Genomic DNA, 17,362 nt, shown 5'->3' on the forward strand with positions numbered 1-17,362 from the left:
TTTAAACTCGAGAAGGAAAGATGCACTGATTTGGATGAAGGACACACTGTTTCTGCATGCACTGTTCTGACATGCAAAATAAATATTTAATTTAGCCGTGCCGGTCGGACGGCGGCGGCGCGCGCGTGGGGCTAATGGTTCGAAACTAGCCCAGACTAGGTCCGCTCCCTTTAACAAACATGGGTATCCCTTGGGACCCCAACCCATTGTTCAAACTTGGGCATTATATATTGTCATCCTTTCCCTCATTTTACCAATGTGGGACAATGAGCATTTATCTCATTCACCACTTTCCAACACATTTTCCAACACAAAACAATTAGAACATGAACACAAACAAATTGATAAAACGTTGCATTTGAATTGGTAAATTTTGAATTTATATATACCGAAAGCAATATTGTCTTTATTAACGATCATAGACCAAATCACATCTGTAATCTGTAAGTTCATTAATTTATGTAACATTAGCATTCAGCATACACCACTCAAAATAAAAATACGCAAAAACTTCTATCATATCATTTTAAGTCCATTTTGTGGGGAGAAAAAAAAAACATCCAACTCAAACCTCACAATTAAAAACATTATTTTTATATATAAATTATTAATTTTCATTGCATATATGAATTAAGTCGATACGTCTCATAAAAATAATATAATGATTACAACCTAGACTAGATCGATACATTGATACACATACATGTTTGTAAACTAATAATCAGTATATATATAGAAATACCTTCACCCAGCAATCTGAAGCAACAAAAATGCATTCCAGCAGTAGCAAACTAGCAATGGCAGGAGGTATATAAATCGATCATATCTTATTTTCAATCCTATAATTCTTTTATTATTGTTAATTATAATCAATTTTTTTTTATTGAAAGTGTTGATATGACATAGGTCCATGTCAACGTTAAATTAGTTAAAAGACTAAAATTAATCAAAAAATAATATTAAATTAAAACTGAAATATATAATAACATAAAATATTATATCGCAAAAGATAAACATATAGACAAAATAAAAAATAAAAAAATTCTTCTATAAAAATCTTTAATTTTATGCTTATTTTGGAACCATTGTTTTGAGTGATTGCGCATGAGAATAGAGGTCAATAATGCGACTGGATTACCAGGACTTTTACGCACCATAATGATAACTTCTTTATCTTGCTTTTCTTCTCAAAAATTCGAAAATAATAAATCTCCGTACAAACTTGACTTTCAAGAAAATTTTGTCGCCAATGCAAAATAGCAATATGGCCCATATCAATAATAGTAATAATTTAATATTTGAACAAAATTAATTAGAATATTGATGCAACCTCCAGGTATTTTCCGTGGGTCCCATCCAATCCCATTCAAAGTTTCTGGCATTAAAGGGAGATAAACCACTACTACTGTGCCCTTTTGTTCCTAAAATTTTATCCTACTCCATAGGTTTTATTCCATCTGATAAGTGAAAACACATGATTGGTCAAATTATGCGGATCCTACATGATTGATGTGAGCCCTCATAATTTGGGCCAATGAAAGAGTTTCACCTGCCCCATAATTTAGACCAATAAAAGAGTTCCACCTATCCCATGATGTAATGCCCATGGGGTAGGATCGAAGTAACCCTTTTGTTCCCAGTCTAAATCATAATTCGATCATTAATTATGTTTTTTATAAGGTTATGATCATCTAACCCATATACATTCAATTACAAAAGAAAACTTAAAGTGAGTTTTTTTTTTTTTTTTTTGAAAGAAAAACTTAAAGTGAGTTTAAGGTAGTGTTTGAGAGATCTTTTTAAAAGCAATTCTCAGCTTTTTTTATTAATAAAAATTTTAAATTTTGTGAAATTTTATTAACAAAAAACTAAAAAATACTTTTTAGAAGCTTTCCCAAAAGTTACCTAAGTCATTAACCACTTGCTCTCTGAAGATAGAGTTCATAATTTAAATGAAAGTAACAGTCGACGTTTTTGTAACACATGTAGAGATAAATGTAAAATCTCAAAATAGAATTACTATATTTTTTTTCTCTCGATTTTGTTGGAGTTAACATTGCATGTATGGTGGTTGTGTGTTTTTAATTAAACAAATCAAAGTATTTGAATGTTTGTCGTAGACGAAGATGCAGCTAATTGGACTTGCGTTTCTAGTTTGGATTTTGAGTCTTTGACCGTGTCATATTTTTTTGTTTATTAAAACTGGGAGTCTGCACGTGTTTATTATTATATTTTTTTAATAATATGTTACAGTTTGTATAACTTAGTTTGAACGTTTTGTTTGATGCAATTGCAATTTGCAGCAGGCCAAATATTAATTATTTATCACTATAAATCTTATTTATATAATTCATTCGGAATGACCGATTCAAGATGTATGATATATAATCGAAGCCATATCCATCGAACAATCTAATTTTAATGTTCCCTCCAAATGTAACTTTCTACGGATTTTGATGCATTCAAAAATTTACATCAGTTTTGGTTTGGTAGAGCGGATTTTCAAATCTTCAACAAATCGGGTCGGATCTGGCGTAACGTTGTTCTACACAGACAGAACCGTTAGGAGGCGCCGAAAGTGTTTTCGGCGTGACTCTTCCGATGCCTAAGTCAGTACTCAGAAGATGAAGAGCGTAAAAACAATAGAATATATGTGAGTAATGCGTGAGCAAAAGTAAATGTATTAAACCATAAAAAATATCTGCCTGTATTTATAGAGACTGGAGGGGTGAGTTACCTTGCTGAAGTAGAATTCTGGTTAAGACAAAATTCTATCCAAGGTAGAAGACTAAAGTAGGTAGAACTCAATTACCGTGACGGCTAGGACTTTTGAGCCGACTTAAAATTCGATCTAATCTCGAAGTTGTTGTAGCGCTTATCTTTATCTGTTAAAAATACTCAAATATTTCTGATTATTCAATCTTTCACAAGTTGGGCTCGGGTCGAGCCTCTGTTAACCAATCATGGCTCAGCCCAATGGGCTCAGGTGTTAGGATTTGAGCCATGGGCTCTTCCTTTTGTATTGAATATATCTTTTTTATAGCTTGGACTGCTATATATGGAATGACCAAATGGGCTTTGGGGCATTTTCTTGAAGTATGGGTTGTCGGGTTTGGGTCAGATTTTTTCTCTATCCTGACAGGGTCAGGTCAGCCACTTGGACTCAGCAACCTGGGCTCAATCATAAACTTATCTTTTTAGGATCTGCATATTGTTTGGGGCTTTTAGTGAGTTTGGACCACAATACACTGAGACCTGATGAGTTTAAGACAACTTATTCGAGCACGACTTAATGGGTTTGGATCGAACCAGACCCTTATATTTTTAGAGGCATCAGATTTCATATGATTTTTCATGTTGGTAATTTGCTTCTGATATTTTATTAGCTGTATCAAATTATCCTTTTTCATAATTGTATACAGCCTTTTAATTGTTCCTATAAAATATCATAAAAAAACAATCTGAAACATTTTTTATTTTATTATAATATCTAGATTTTTATATGAAACGTCATTTGAAACCGAAATCACAACCAAGCGACAATTTCTAATTAGTCAGCACATAAAGAATTTTCTCTCGCAGTGATTGAATATTTAGATATAATATATATTAGGAAAAATTGTAGTTTTGGTCTTATATGTTTTTTACTTTGCGATTTTGATCATTTATGTTTTCATATTTTAGTTTTAGTCATGCATGTTTTGATTTTTTTGTAATTTTATTCTTTTTTTCTTCAAAAATGTTTATGTGGTCCTATACAAGTTAGCTCTACATCAGCATTGCATTGGTGCTACATCAGCACCACGTAGGAAAAAGAACTAAAATTGCCCAAAAAAACAAATATAGCGGACTAAAACTGAAATATGAAAACATAAAGAATCAAGATAAAAAAATGACAAGCATACCGGATTAAAAAAAACAATTTTTCTTGTATATTAAAGTAATTAATTTTTGTGTTAAGTTTTATATATAATATGTTAATATAGTTAAATGGCTAATATATAATTAATTGTTCATACAATATGCCATTGACTTTAATGCAATAGATTCAATAGATATTGTAATCATTTTCTTATATTTAGTTATTATTTGGTTATATCTGTTTTAAATTGCTAGTTTTTTCATTATTACATTTCGATATTTTTAGAGATTTTAAAAGAATATTCGAATGTTTACTAGAATTATTAATGAAACATAGAACTTAATTTATTGTTTACTTTATTATTCAAATTTCAAACCACATAAACCGGATCGAATCAATCAAACTGCAATACAATCCGAAATAAAATGATTTTGACTTGGATTAGGCATTTCGTAAAAAGAAAAACTGATAATTATTTTCCAATCAAAATATTTTCTATTGACAGTTTTTTTCCAAATAATAGGTAGAAAATGAATATCTATTCCGTGGCTCATTCAATTAGCTCAATTTATTTTTCTATCTTCAACATTTTTTTGTTAGGTGAATAGAGAATTTTTTTCTTGATTGGTTAATATTATATCATCGGACTCTCCACCTTAATAAAATGAAATGATTACCGTTAAAAAAAATAGGATGCCTTTATACCCGTAAAAAAAAAAAAAAAATGGAAGGTATCTTCATGGATGTTATAAGAAATTTCTTGGCTCTTATTTCCTTGAAATGGAGGTCTAGAAAAAAAAGAATTATGTTTTATTAAATCTTTCATTTATGCGTGTACATTGTACCCTTTGGTTACTTTATTAGTAATCTCGATACTAGTTATCTTATCCAATCTTGCGTTCTTCTCGTCATATTATTTATCCATCTATTAATTATTTATTTTACATTAATCAAATCATTAATTATTTATCTCACATCAATCCAATCATTGAATTTAAATTACTATATCACCCCTTATAAATAATTTTATTCATATTTTATTTATTGTTAAAAATACAAAATGATAATTTATCATTTTTATATAAAATTTAATCAATCAAATCAAACAAACTATAATCTATCAATCAAATCAAATATTATATTAACTATCATTTCTTATTTATTTTTTTATTACATTACATTAATTATTCATGTATTATTTATCTTTATCACTCAAACCAGACGTTACTGTATGTATTACAATGTTCTGGTTCGAATATTCTTTGATTGGGTATTCTTAAAATTTTGCAATCGTCATGCCTAGTGCAACATTGATGTAATTAAGTCATCGAGTGATCCAATGAGAATCATAAAAATTATTTTTTTAAAATTTGAGTTATTGGAAAATTATTTTAAAAACTATAATATTGACGATTAGAAAATCATTTATTTTAACTTAATTAAGTGTTCTTAAGGGCCCTATAAATATTTTCAAGCACATATAAACAATGTAGGAACGGAACCGCTTGCCGTTTTACCAAAAACTATAGATGGTAGTAATGGTGTAACTCAAATCTTTTAAACCGCACAACAGCTCAAGCGACATGGTTCGACCGCTCTACCAGCAGGGACAATTATTGCACCCCAACAAACAAGAAAATCATTTTTTACAGCAAGAAAAGCATTTATATATCTATAATATTATATAAAGGTTGAGTGTCTTATAGTAACTACTTTTTTGTGTTATGATATACCAAAAATCATATTCCAATTCTACCATTTTTTGTCCACATTTTTCTCAACTTCTTTTTTTCCCACTAACATCTTCCGTCTTTTTTTTCAACTAATTGTATCATTTTTGCTACTATGATTATATAATTTCAAACGTATATATTTCAAATATCAATTTAATTACATTAGCATAATAAATTTTTATTATGTTCCTAATAATTAATTTTCAATTACTAATAATACATTATTTCATGAATAAAAACTCATAAAATATTCATGCATTAGTTGTGTGTGCTTCTGTGTCGCTAGTATATATAATAATATTCTAATAATACAGATTCTTAATCCAAACGCACTTCTATCATCAAATAGGGAAAACAATTAAAAAAACATTAAAGACTAAATCAGTTCATTAATTTTATTTGAAACTCAACCGAAATGATCCTAAACGAATAGGTTATCTGAATCGAGAATTTTCCTTCGTTAGTCGTGATTGAAATAAAAGTAATAAGCTATATTTATAATTTAGTTGACTGTGGGACACGATATACACACACATATATGTGTGTGCAAATTTTTTAAAAAAATTATTTTTATCTTTATGATTTTGTTATCTATGTTATTAAATTTCTATTTAATTAGTTCTGTATATTTCGACTTTTAAAAACTTTAATAATTTTTTTATCGAGATTATTGATATGACATTAAACACATTAGTGTCTAGAAAAATGATTAAAATTATCAAAAACAAAGAAAGCAGAATAAAACTAAATTTTCACCATTATAAAAATAACCAAAGTTGGAAAAAACAACAAACAAAATCAAAGGACTAAAAAAAATATTTCTTATATATTTTAGATTTGGTGGAGAAGTTTTTTATAACATATAGACACCAATATTTCATTTCAAACTTAAGATTTTGATATTAGATGAGTTAAAAGTCATCTGCGCGTGTGAGACACTGTGCGAAAAGATATCATTGAGTAAATAAATATGAGATTCTAATTAAATTTTAAGCGAGCATCATACATATGTCAAAGAATGTGATGTTTTTTCATAAAATAACATAAATATATTTTTAATTTTAGGAAAATAAGAATATATATAGTTCGGAGTTGTTCAAAAGTTGGCTGACATGATCGCATGTGTGTATGATAGAAAAGTTTGGACAAACCATAATATATTTAAGCTTATTATATCCTTGCGGTCAAATTCAAGACTATTTAAGCATAAAATGCATGCAATAAAGTCTATTTTTCAAATTTTTGAATGTGGAAAAAATGATCCAATCTTATTCAATGAATTTGGAAATTATAAGATAATAATTACAAAATAATAAACCTTGTGTTCCGTTTGGATTTGAGGGAATGAAGACGTTAATTTTTTATTTTATTTATTTATTTTTGTTGATGGAATATCAAAATCAAGTTCTCCCTAAACATTTTAAAATAATAAAAATAGAAAGAAATAAACTATATTTAAGCATTAATAAGTTCAAAATGGTAGGGAAAGATATGTTATAATCCATCAATCCACGTTAAACTTTAAACTATATATATTTTAATTTCTTCATGTATTATTATGTTCAAATTTCTACAATATTCATGACCAATAGTAATTTAAATGTAAATAATTTGGATTTCAACTCCATAATTTAATTAATGAATGAATTTAACTGAAGAAATATTGAAAATGATGTGAGGAGGATAACCTATATATTTTATAAGAAGAAGACGGCAAGAAGATATTATTGTGAAGCCTGAATGGGTTTTAAAAAAAAAAGAAGAAAAAAATAAAAATAACACGACCCCCCCCCCCCAAAAAAAAACACACACACACACTCACAAGATAAGAAGAAAAATTTCGAATTGTCACTTTCTTTATAGAATTTTTTTTTCAAATTTCATTGTTTTGATAAAACTTTGTTGATTTACCAAATTTTTATAAGAACAATAAAAAAAAGATAACAGATAAAAAAATGACAAACTAAACATAACATAAAAAATAAAAAAATATTATATATAATTTATTCTAACGTCATTATTCTACAAAATAACGTTATACCAATAATTTTTTATTTTTTCTTCAACTCATCATCAACAAAAATAAAATAGAATTAATATTTATTTAATATAAATAAATATATATATATACAGAGTTTTGCTATCCTGCCCACCCACCGTGCCCACCTAATGTGCCCACCATGAGGTGGCACTCAACTATTGGACGCACAATTCATCACATCCAATAGTTGAGTGCCACCTTATGGTGGGCACATTAGGTGGGCACGGTGAGTGGGCAGGATAGCAAAATTGTATATATACATATATTTATATTTATATATATATGAGTTCTTTTATGGTGCCCAACACTATATGTCTACTTCATGCGTACCATGTACAAGTCAACTCATCTATTGTACCGGTCAACTCATCTATTGTACATGGTGGACATGAAGTGGGCATATAGTGTTGGGCACCATAAAAGAACTCTATATATATATATATATATATATATATATATTCATATATATTTAATTGGATATTCGGGTCGGTATGAGTAGAATGTTACTACATCCGTCTCCGTCTCCAAATCTAAAATCATCATTTCCAATTAATCATTTATTTAATCCGGTCCTAAAATATCTCCATACCCTCCTCCATTCGGGTAGGGTATCGAATTTTCTGTCGGGTTCGAAAGAAATTGTCACCGTATTTCTTCAGTAAATACATATTTCAATGATTTTAAAAAAAGGCATCTCAAACTAAAACAACATGAAATTGCAAACAAAACAACATTAAATAAATAGGAACAAAATTTTTTTTGATAAGTCCTTATCATCCCAAAGCAAAACATTGCAAACCAATGAATAAAATCAGTAGGCGTCGTAGCTAGGAAAATGTACGTAGAGGCAACGAAGCACAAAAATCTCGATCTTAATTCTTATGAAACATAATCTAAAAAAAAAAAACACACACACACACACACAAAAATCTCGTTCTTTTGAAACATATAATCTGTAAAAAAAATAAAAAAATAAAAAATAATTTTTGTTTCTTTGTAGGGGATAATAATTCCAATATGAAAATATTGATATTTTCACACACACACAAACTTCTTAAGATTTATAACACGCACAAACTTTTCAGTTTTCTTTCATAAACACGAGTAATTTTATTTTTTAAAAATTGATATTTGATTTGATTTTTTAATTATAAAAATGGGGGAAAAAATAAAATCAAGAAATTGAATTTGTGGGGGGCATCGCCATTACCAGAGAAACATTCTTCACTACGATGTAGGATAGTTATTGCATTGATTTTAATTTGTTTTAACTTTAAAAATACACGACTTTAAAAGTGTCAAATAAACAATTGGTTTGTCTAGGCCAAGTGCTAGTGTATAATTCATTAATTTGAATCGGAAATTGAAACGATGCATTCCACTATAAAAGCCTAAAAACCATCCCAATTATTATTCTAATTATAATTCAAATTGATCACTTGGAAAATGTTTTTGCGTATATTTTCCGTCAAATTCAAACCAAATATTATTCTCAGTGTGTTTGGAATGCAGGATTTCAAAGGGATTTGATGAGATTCGAAATTACAAATACAATTTTAGTGTTTGGTAAAATAGGATTTCGAAATAGTATTGATATTTGATGGGATTTATGAGATTTCATTTAACTAAATGAAATTCTTATGATATTTGTTGGATTTCATGGTATTTCATAGGATTTGAGTTTTAAAAAATTATAATAAATTTTTAAAAATTATAATTATATAACTGAATCGTACATTTCAAGTTTTCTTTGCAAAATTTACAGAATATCATTTATCCAAAAACTTATATTATCAATTCACACTACAATATTTTAAATTCTTACCAAACACCAAAACGGAATTTCAATTCCACGAATTTCAAATCCAAATCTAATTTCAAATCCAATTTCAATTTCAATTCTAATTCCAATTCCAATTTCAATTTCAATTCCAAGTCTCATTTTTTATAAATCAAAACACACATTTTCTATCATGAGTTCTAAATGAATTTTAAGATGTAAAAATAATTGAAATTTAATTTAAATCTCGTGAATTTCAAAGGGATAAAAAAAACTAATGCGGCTCTTAAATGAAAGATTTCAAATTCACGGATTTAAAAAAAATATTTTTTACTTAAAAAATTTATGATCATATATTATTTCAAAGTCACATCTTTCATATCTTATCCTCTATATAAAAAATCTGTTCGTGAGATACCGTTTTTTTTTAATTAAAATTGTCCTTATATGATATAGATATTACAATTTTGTTTTTTTTATTTTTTTTTATTTTGACATTTCAAATTGCATTTAGTCTCTCGATAATTTTTACAACTATGATATTATTTTTATTTGAATATAGATCAAATTAATTACAAAAATATTATATAAACACGCAACATATATATCAATACACTATTTCATATAATATTTTATATTGGTTATGATCTGTTGATGATTTCAATTTCATCAAATAATTGTACCATTTGAAATTAATTATAATTTAGATAACTAATTTGTAGATGAACAAGCTATAAATTTAAGATTTGATTTATTATTTAATTGATAACAATAAAATTATAATCAAAATTATTGAAGATTTTAAATCGTTACATCCAAACCCAATAGTTCGGACTCAATTGATGGGTATTAGAGCTTAATAAATCCAACCATATCCAAAGCCCAATTCTCCTACCACGAGATTCATTTAAACTTTTCTTACAACAAATTACAAGTTAGGGGGATCTTCAATATAAAAACAGAAAATCAAAAATAAAATAAAATAATAATAATAGTAAAATTTACTGGCGACGTAGTAATGACGTGAAAGGATGATGTCAGCATCCTCCCTTGCCTCATTAAATCACGTGATTCTCAAATCTTTCCCAAATTCCCACTTGCCCACTTGCTCGCTCTCCTTCTAGAACACACACCTCTCTGGCCCAATCCAATCCAATTCCATCCACCTACATTAATTCACAACAGCAAACAGATAGTACAATGTTTTTTTTTAATATTTAATATTAATATAAAATAAAAAAAATTAGGAAATACTGTTCACTACAGTATTTACTATTCAGCATAACAAAAATAAAAAAGAGTGTCCCAAATATTTATCGTGAACTCTTGACGAAAAGATCAGGAGTTCAATTTTTCTATCAACACGGTTTTAGATTAGTTTGTTACACAAGATTTGTCTAATATGGTTTACCTTGCTAACATAGTTTGTAAACTATTGCGTTAATTTGGAAGTTTACACAACACGTAATGAAAGATATCGGTTACGAATTCACTGGTTGTAAAAAAATAAAAAAAAAAGTGAACAAAAGTTATTCATTTATATGAGTCATGATATTATATGTAGATGAGCTACAGTGGTTACATCATTTATGCATCTGCTTCTCTTTTCAACCTATATATACTCCCTCCCTTGTCATTGCCTCGAAATTCAGAAATTTATTATCTTCAATCTCTGCTTCTCTTCTCCATTTAACCTCTTCGATTCAGGATCTTGAATCCCTTTTGCTAGATTTGATCGAATCGTGCGCAGATATCCAAGAATTTGAAGCCCTTTTGCAGAAATTTGATCAGAGCTTATCCAAGATTCTTTGAGAAGAGCTCATGTACCAGCCGGTTTTCAGCGATTTAGCGACGCCGGTGAGCTTCCCGGTGTTTTTCCGGAGCTCTAGTTTCAGCAGTCTGGTGCCTTGTTTGACGGAGAACTGGGGAGACTTGCCGTTGAAAGTCGATGATTCGGAGGATATGGTGATTTACGGTCTGTTGCGTGACGCCGTCAATGATGGGTGGACGCCGTTTAACCACGTGAAGATGGAGGAGCCGGAGGAGCGGAGCGTGGCGGCGGTGAAAACGGAGTTTTCGCCGAGCACTCCGCCGATGATGGCGGCGACGGTCGTGGGTCGGAATACGGGGAGGCACTATCGAGGGGTGAGGCGGCGGCCGTGGGGGAAGTTCGCGGCGGAGATAAGGGACCCGGCTAAGAACGGCGCGAGGGTTTGGCTCGGGACATACGGAACGGAGGAAGAAGCGGCTTCGGCTTACGACATAGCGGCTTACAGAATGCGTGGCTCGAAGGCTTTACTGAATTTCCCGCACAAAATTGGCTTGAATGAGCCGGAGCCTGTTAGAGTAACGGCTAAGCGGCGATCGCCTGAGACTTCGGCGTCCACGGCCTCGTCCGGCTCGGATTGCGGCTCGCCGAAGCGGAGGAAATTAGGTCTCGCGGCTGATCAAGCCGATCCGGAAGTGGAAAGCCGATCCAATCAGCTTCAAGTTGGGTGCTAAATGAGATTTTGGTGGCATGTTTGGTTTGTGTGTGTGTAGTAAACTTGTAAATTTTGGCCCACACCACATGCTTTCAGTGGGCTGATTAAAACGTATATTAATCGAAGTGTGCAAAATGCTTGTAAAAATTAAAGAGAACCCAATAAATTTTTTTGGCTTTATCCTCCAACTTGTTCCAAATTAGTGTATTGCAGTATTTACATAAGTGTTGTGCGTGTGTTTGTAAATTATTATTTTTAACAATCAATTGATTTACATTCAAACCGGGATGATATCATATCCACGGACGGAGCTAAATGATACTGGTGGTGCTGTACCGTCCTTCCAAATTTACAATAACAGATTTTTTATCTAAATGTTTTAACCACGGTCGCCTTTCTTGTCTGATAAAATCATTTTCGCTCGTTTCATTGAATTTTTTGACTTCATCTCTTATCATACTTGTAAAAAGTAATGAAGGATCAACTACAGTTTAATTAGTTATATTTATATGTGGTTCGTCGTACTATAATTATTAAATTTTATGATGGATTAAATTGTAATTTGAAATGATTAAATAATTATAAAAAAAGATTAAAGGGGAAAACTTCTTGAATGGTAAGAGATACGTAAAAACCTAGGCTATACAACTAAAACTACTGAATTTAAGTTACTTGCACATATATGAAATGCTCGAAGTTTAGATAAAAATCGGATTGTCATATATTTTTTTCCACAAAGTCCAAGTAAATTTACCTCATACCGATCATCCAAGTAACTCTAGTATTTATTTATGGCATGCAAGTAATTAATGTTGATGCCGGTATAAAGAATGTAAGCACGTGATTGTAATTTTTAAAAAGTTGTTCGTGGATTACGTGAATGAGATGTTAGGCTCCATTCAAATAAATATTTATAAAATGTTTTTGTAAAATATTTTAAAAATTCTTTTATAATAAATATGTTTGGATAACTATTTTATAAAAAAACATTTTTAAAATAAAAAAATCGTATGTTTTATTTTCCACATTATTGTTCTCAGTTCTAAAAACATTAAAAAGTATATCTCTAAAAACTGTATTTGAGGAACAGTTTTTTTTAAAAAAAAATTGTTCAAAAAATTTTTACAAGAATATTGTTCAAATGCATACTTTAAGTTTTTATCGCCTATAAAATGATAAAAATATTTTTAAAATACTTATCGAAATAAATTTTTAATCTTTTGACATTATCACATTGATAAAATCCTTATTCAGAGTACATATATATTACCGATGACGTGTAATTCATATAGTATCAAAGTCTTAAATATATTATAACATTTCGAGTTCGAGATTCAATTATAACAATTTTTTTTTAAAACTTGGGGAAAAAAAATTAGATTAGATATTGAAGATAAAAATTAACCTAATCAACTGTAAATTCAAGAAAAGATATTTGCCTATCCTTATCTGAGAGTATCGGATAAGTTTGGCAACTTGGGTTTTCATTATTATTATGTTTGGACCACCCTAATTTCAACGATAAAGAAAGAAATGTAACATGTTTTTTTTCCATCAATATGGCAGTCTCGCGTACCTAATGAACCCTTAAAAAAAATAGCAAAAAAATCATTAAATTGAAATTAAATACTCAAATGTCAAAACACCCCATGAAACGTAGCGAGCTAAACGAGTTGATGATATTTATTAATTCTTAAAACCAGTGGATCCCATTTCGTAATTTTTTTGATTATATATGTACACACGTTTATGTATATACATAATAAATAATACACACACTAATTACATGTGCTCAAAATCAAGAATTAGTCGAGTCTTGTACGACGGACTAGTTCATAAAGGTGTTGTTAGAGAGAATTGAAATCCTTACTTTTGACCAAATCCTTACATACTTCACCAACTAAAACACCTTCTGAGAGTTGAGAAAATTGTTTTCTTGGTTATATATGTTTGACTCTTCGCGATTTTTTGGTCATCTATATTATTAAATTTTAGATTCAACTAGTTATATTTGTTTTGTTTCAGTTTTAGTCATTTTTCTAACTTGACACCGACAAAGAACCAATGCACAATACAATGCTAATGTAGTGTCAACGTGTATAATGCATGTCACATCAGCACTTCTAATAAAAAAACTAAAGGGGAGAAATTGTGAATAAATCCCCGTTGGCAAACTTAACTTGTTTCTCAGTCCCCATTTCAGAAATTATGTGTTTCCACTCTCTGAAAAAAGCCTGACATGTGTTTGAACTCCCTAATTGATGCTAAATTACGAAATTGCCCTCAACATTAAATGAAACCCAATAATACCAATTGAAAAAAAAATACATTTTATAAAACTTATTTTCTCTTTACAATCCAACGGTTTCCCAATCTTCCTTCTACTTGAACCCTTACGCATAAAATCAACAACGATCTACACATTTGTATCGACACTTGGTGCAACAAATTGAGGCAAAATGAGTTTAAAGCCAAGAAACACTAGATTCTGAATTTTTTTGCGAAAAAACAACATCGAACCAACAAGTTGAAGGTATGATTTTTCTGAAAAATTAAGAAATTTTTTATATGAAATTCCGTCTTGATGATTGGGGTTTTGTTTTCTTTTTCAATTGAGTTGTTCTTTAAGGGTTGTGTACTTGTGTATGTTGTGTTGTGGTTATGTTAAAATTCCATACATCACATGAATTATACAGATTTGATGGACAATATTTAAATTTTACGTATAAGAGTGGGTTTGTGTCATCTCAACCCATTGTGGATTGATTATTTGAAATTCGTAATTGTTCTCGATTATAATGATTTTATTGTCAATTTTTGTAGTTTAGTGCTAGATTATAAATATTATACGGATGATCCTTATAGTATTCAAATTTGCTGCCTAAAAGTGTGATTTTGTGATTTTTGTTGTTGTTGTGGAATATGTTATAAATAAAGCATTGATTTTCATTGTTTACCTTATTGTATTGAGTTTTATTTTATTATTGATAGGGTTGATAATGAAACCTGAAAATGGTTCTTGCAATATTGCATTTTTTGATTGTTTAAGTACAAGAAGCAGATGTATGTGATCTCAATCATAGTGGGTATATGTTGATGGATATATTTTTTAGGCTCGACAAGCATATATAGATTTATCTTGAATCCATGATTTTGCAATTCATAGCACCACAATATAAGATTGGTGTTGTCTCTACACGATGATAATGATGTCCTTAATATAATATTCAACTTTACATGTATATGAAGCTCACAATGATTAAATCGAGAGAAAACAACAAACATGGAGATTTGAAAAAATAATAATGTTAGGAGATAAAACACATATATTGGATTATATAAAATTCGCATTTATTCTCGATTATAATGATTTCATTGTCAATTTTCATAGTTTAGTACTGTATTATAAATATTATGTGGATATTCCTTGTAATATTCAAATCAGCTGCATAAAAGTATGATCTTGTTATTATTTTTGTTCTTGTGAAATGTGTTATGAATAAAGCCCTGATCTTCATTTTTTAGTCTTATTGTATTGATTGTGATTATTTTTCTTGTCTAAATTTTTTATTTATTTTCTTTTATTAATTGTTTGAAATTCTTGAATGATTATGCAGACGCTCTTTTTACTTGAAATCCTTCAATAATATTTTAAAGTTCATAAATTATTTTTTTAGTTAATTTTTTTCATGTATTTATCACTATTTTTATGTGTTTGTTTTTGAATTTGTTTTGTGGTTTTTGTTTATTTTGTTGGTCGTTTCAGTTGAATAATTATTCATTGAGTAACACTCTTGTGAGAGGTCTCATTCGTGAGACGGGTCAACCCTACCCATATTTATAATAATAAGTAATACTTTTGGCAAAAAATGTAATACTTTATAATGGATAACCCATATAAGAGACCCGTATCAAAAAAATGACTCTTGAGACTGTCTCATATGAGTTTTTATCTTATTCATTTGTAATGATTGAGTGACGATAATTATTTTGTTTTTTGAATTTTTTTTGAAGCTGCTTGTTAATTTATTTTGTAATGATTTTTACAAATAAAAAGACAGTGAAGATGGACACTAATCGAGCTTGTGTTGCTGCGAGTATATATTCTGAAGAACTGAGTATATCATCTGATGAACATGGATCGCTGTAAAAACAAGTTTGAATGATTTTTATTGTATGGTTATGCTTTTGAGTTTGTTGTAAGTACAGAATTATTAATTATTAGGAAGACATTTTGTAAACTCAATGTAGTTCAATCTGTTATTTAAGCTTAAGTAAAACCAATTTTTATGCGTGTTTTGTATTTTGTACAAAAATTTAAGGTAATAGTACATAACTTGTATAATTTAGTATAATTCTTCGTCTTTCCAGATTGATAAATTGTTTTACTAAGATTGAATATATATGTCAACCAGCTAAAATAAATTAGGTTCGAATTCTTCTGAATTCAGAATAAATCCAAAATAATTTGGAACAATCTCAGATGAATCGTGATCCAATTCATGAATTTTGGTCATCTTATGTCATGTGTATTATTTGGAAAATATATAAGTGAATACATCGTAATGAGATAACATGTAATTGTGGGTGACAAAGATCGACCTTGACAAATGAAATTAAATTTGATTCAAATTGTCCCTGACTTTGAATAATTCCAAATATATTTGGAATAATATTCGAAATTTATCGCACAAGTATATATGAAATAGGAATGATGGACTCATTCTTTGCACACCGACAAATATGTTATGATTTGGTACATAACACACATCGTGATCTTTATTAGCAAATTTTTTTAACAGAATTGTGCTATCATTGGGTCATTATCAATGTCTTTCTCCTACACCTTAGACAAGAGTGGGGCAAGACACATTATTAGACAAACACTTGAGTGATGTTTCTACCAATCTCTAGGGATTGAAAACTCCTCTCCATTTGTGTTATGCAGTGTATTATAGGATATTGATGTATATTAACATGGGCATGCCTTCTTGTTCCGCAAATAAAAAAGATTATTCTGCATAATTTTGAGATTGTTCCTAATACATGTCATTTTGATCCAAAGTAACTTTCACTAGTAGAGTGTGATATTTGTGGCCCACAATATTTGTGAAACGACCCAAACATTCTAAAATAATATATGCGGAAATTTTTTTTATTTTAAAATAATACTAAGTAAAATAGATGTACATACATGCTCATACATATATACACAAAATAAACAAATTTAAAAATAACATAAATAAATTGCAACATTTTTTTACTTAAATAACTGAGTCAAACTTAAATAAAATACGGTCAAACAATCAACTTAAAAGGTTGCATGCAATAAAAATTATTTAATAAAAATAGTACCAAAATTCACCACTGACAAGACATAAAAGAATAAATAAGAAACAGAGTTTAAAAATTCTTAAAAATGTTCTCAAGACTCAGCCGGTGGTCACGGGGGATCACTGCATG

The 17,362-nt window shown here is 29.3% G+C and overlaps 1 protein-coding gene across 1 annotated transcript; it reads left to right on the forward strand.

The window, feature by feature from the left end:
• Window positions 1-10,988: 10,988 nt before the first annotated feature.
• Window positions 10,989-12,079, forward strand: LOC140883284 (ethylene-responsive transcription factor 2-like). Its single transcript, XM_073289700.1, has one exon. The coding sequence runs from the start codon at window positions 11,238-11,240 to the stop codon at window positions 11,916-11,918; it is 681 nt and encodes a 226-aa protein (XP_073145801.1). The 5' UTR covers window positions 10,989-11,237; the 3' UTR covers window positions 11,919-12,079.
• Window positions 12,080-17,362: the final 5,283 nt, after the last annotated feature.

Source organism: Henckelia pumila, chromosome 2 (genome assembly GCF_033568475.1).
Source record: "Henckelia pumila isolate YLH828 chromosome 2, ASM3356847v2, whole genome shotgun sequence".
NCBI lineage: Eukaryota > Viridiplantae > Streptophyta > Magnoliopsida > Lamiales > Gesneriaceae > Henckelia > Henckelia pumila.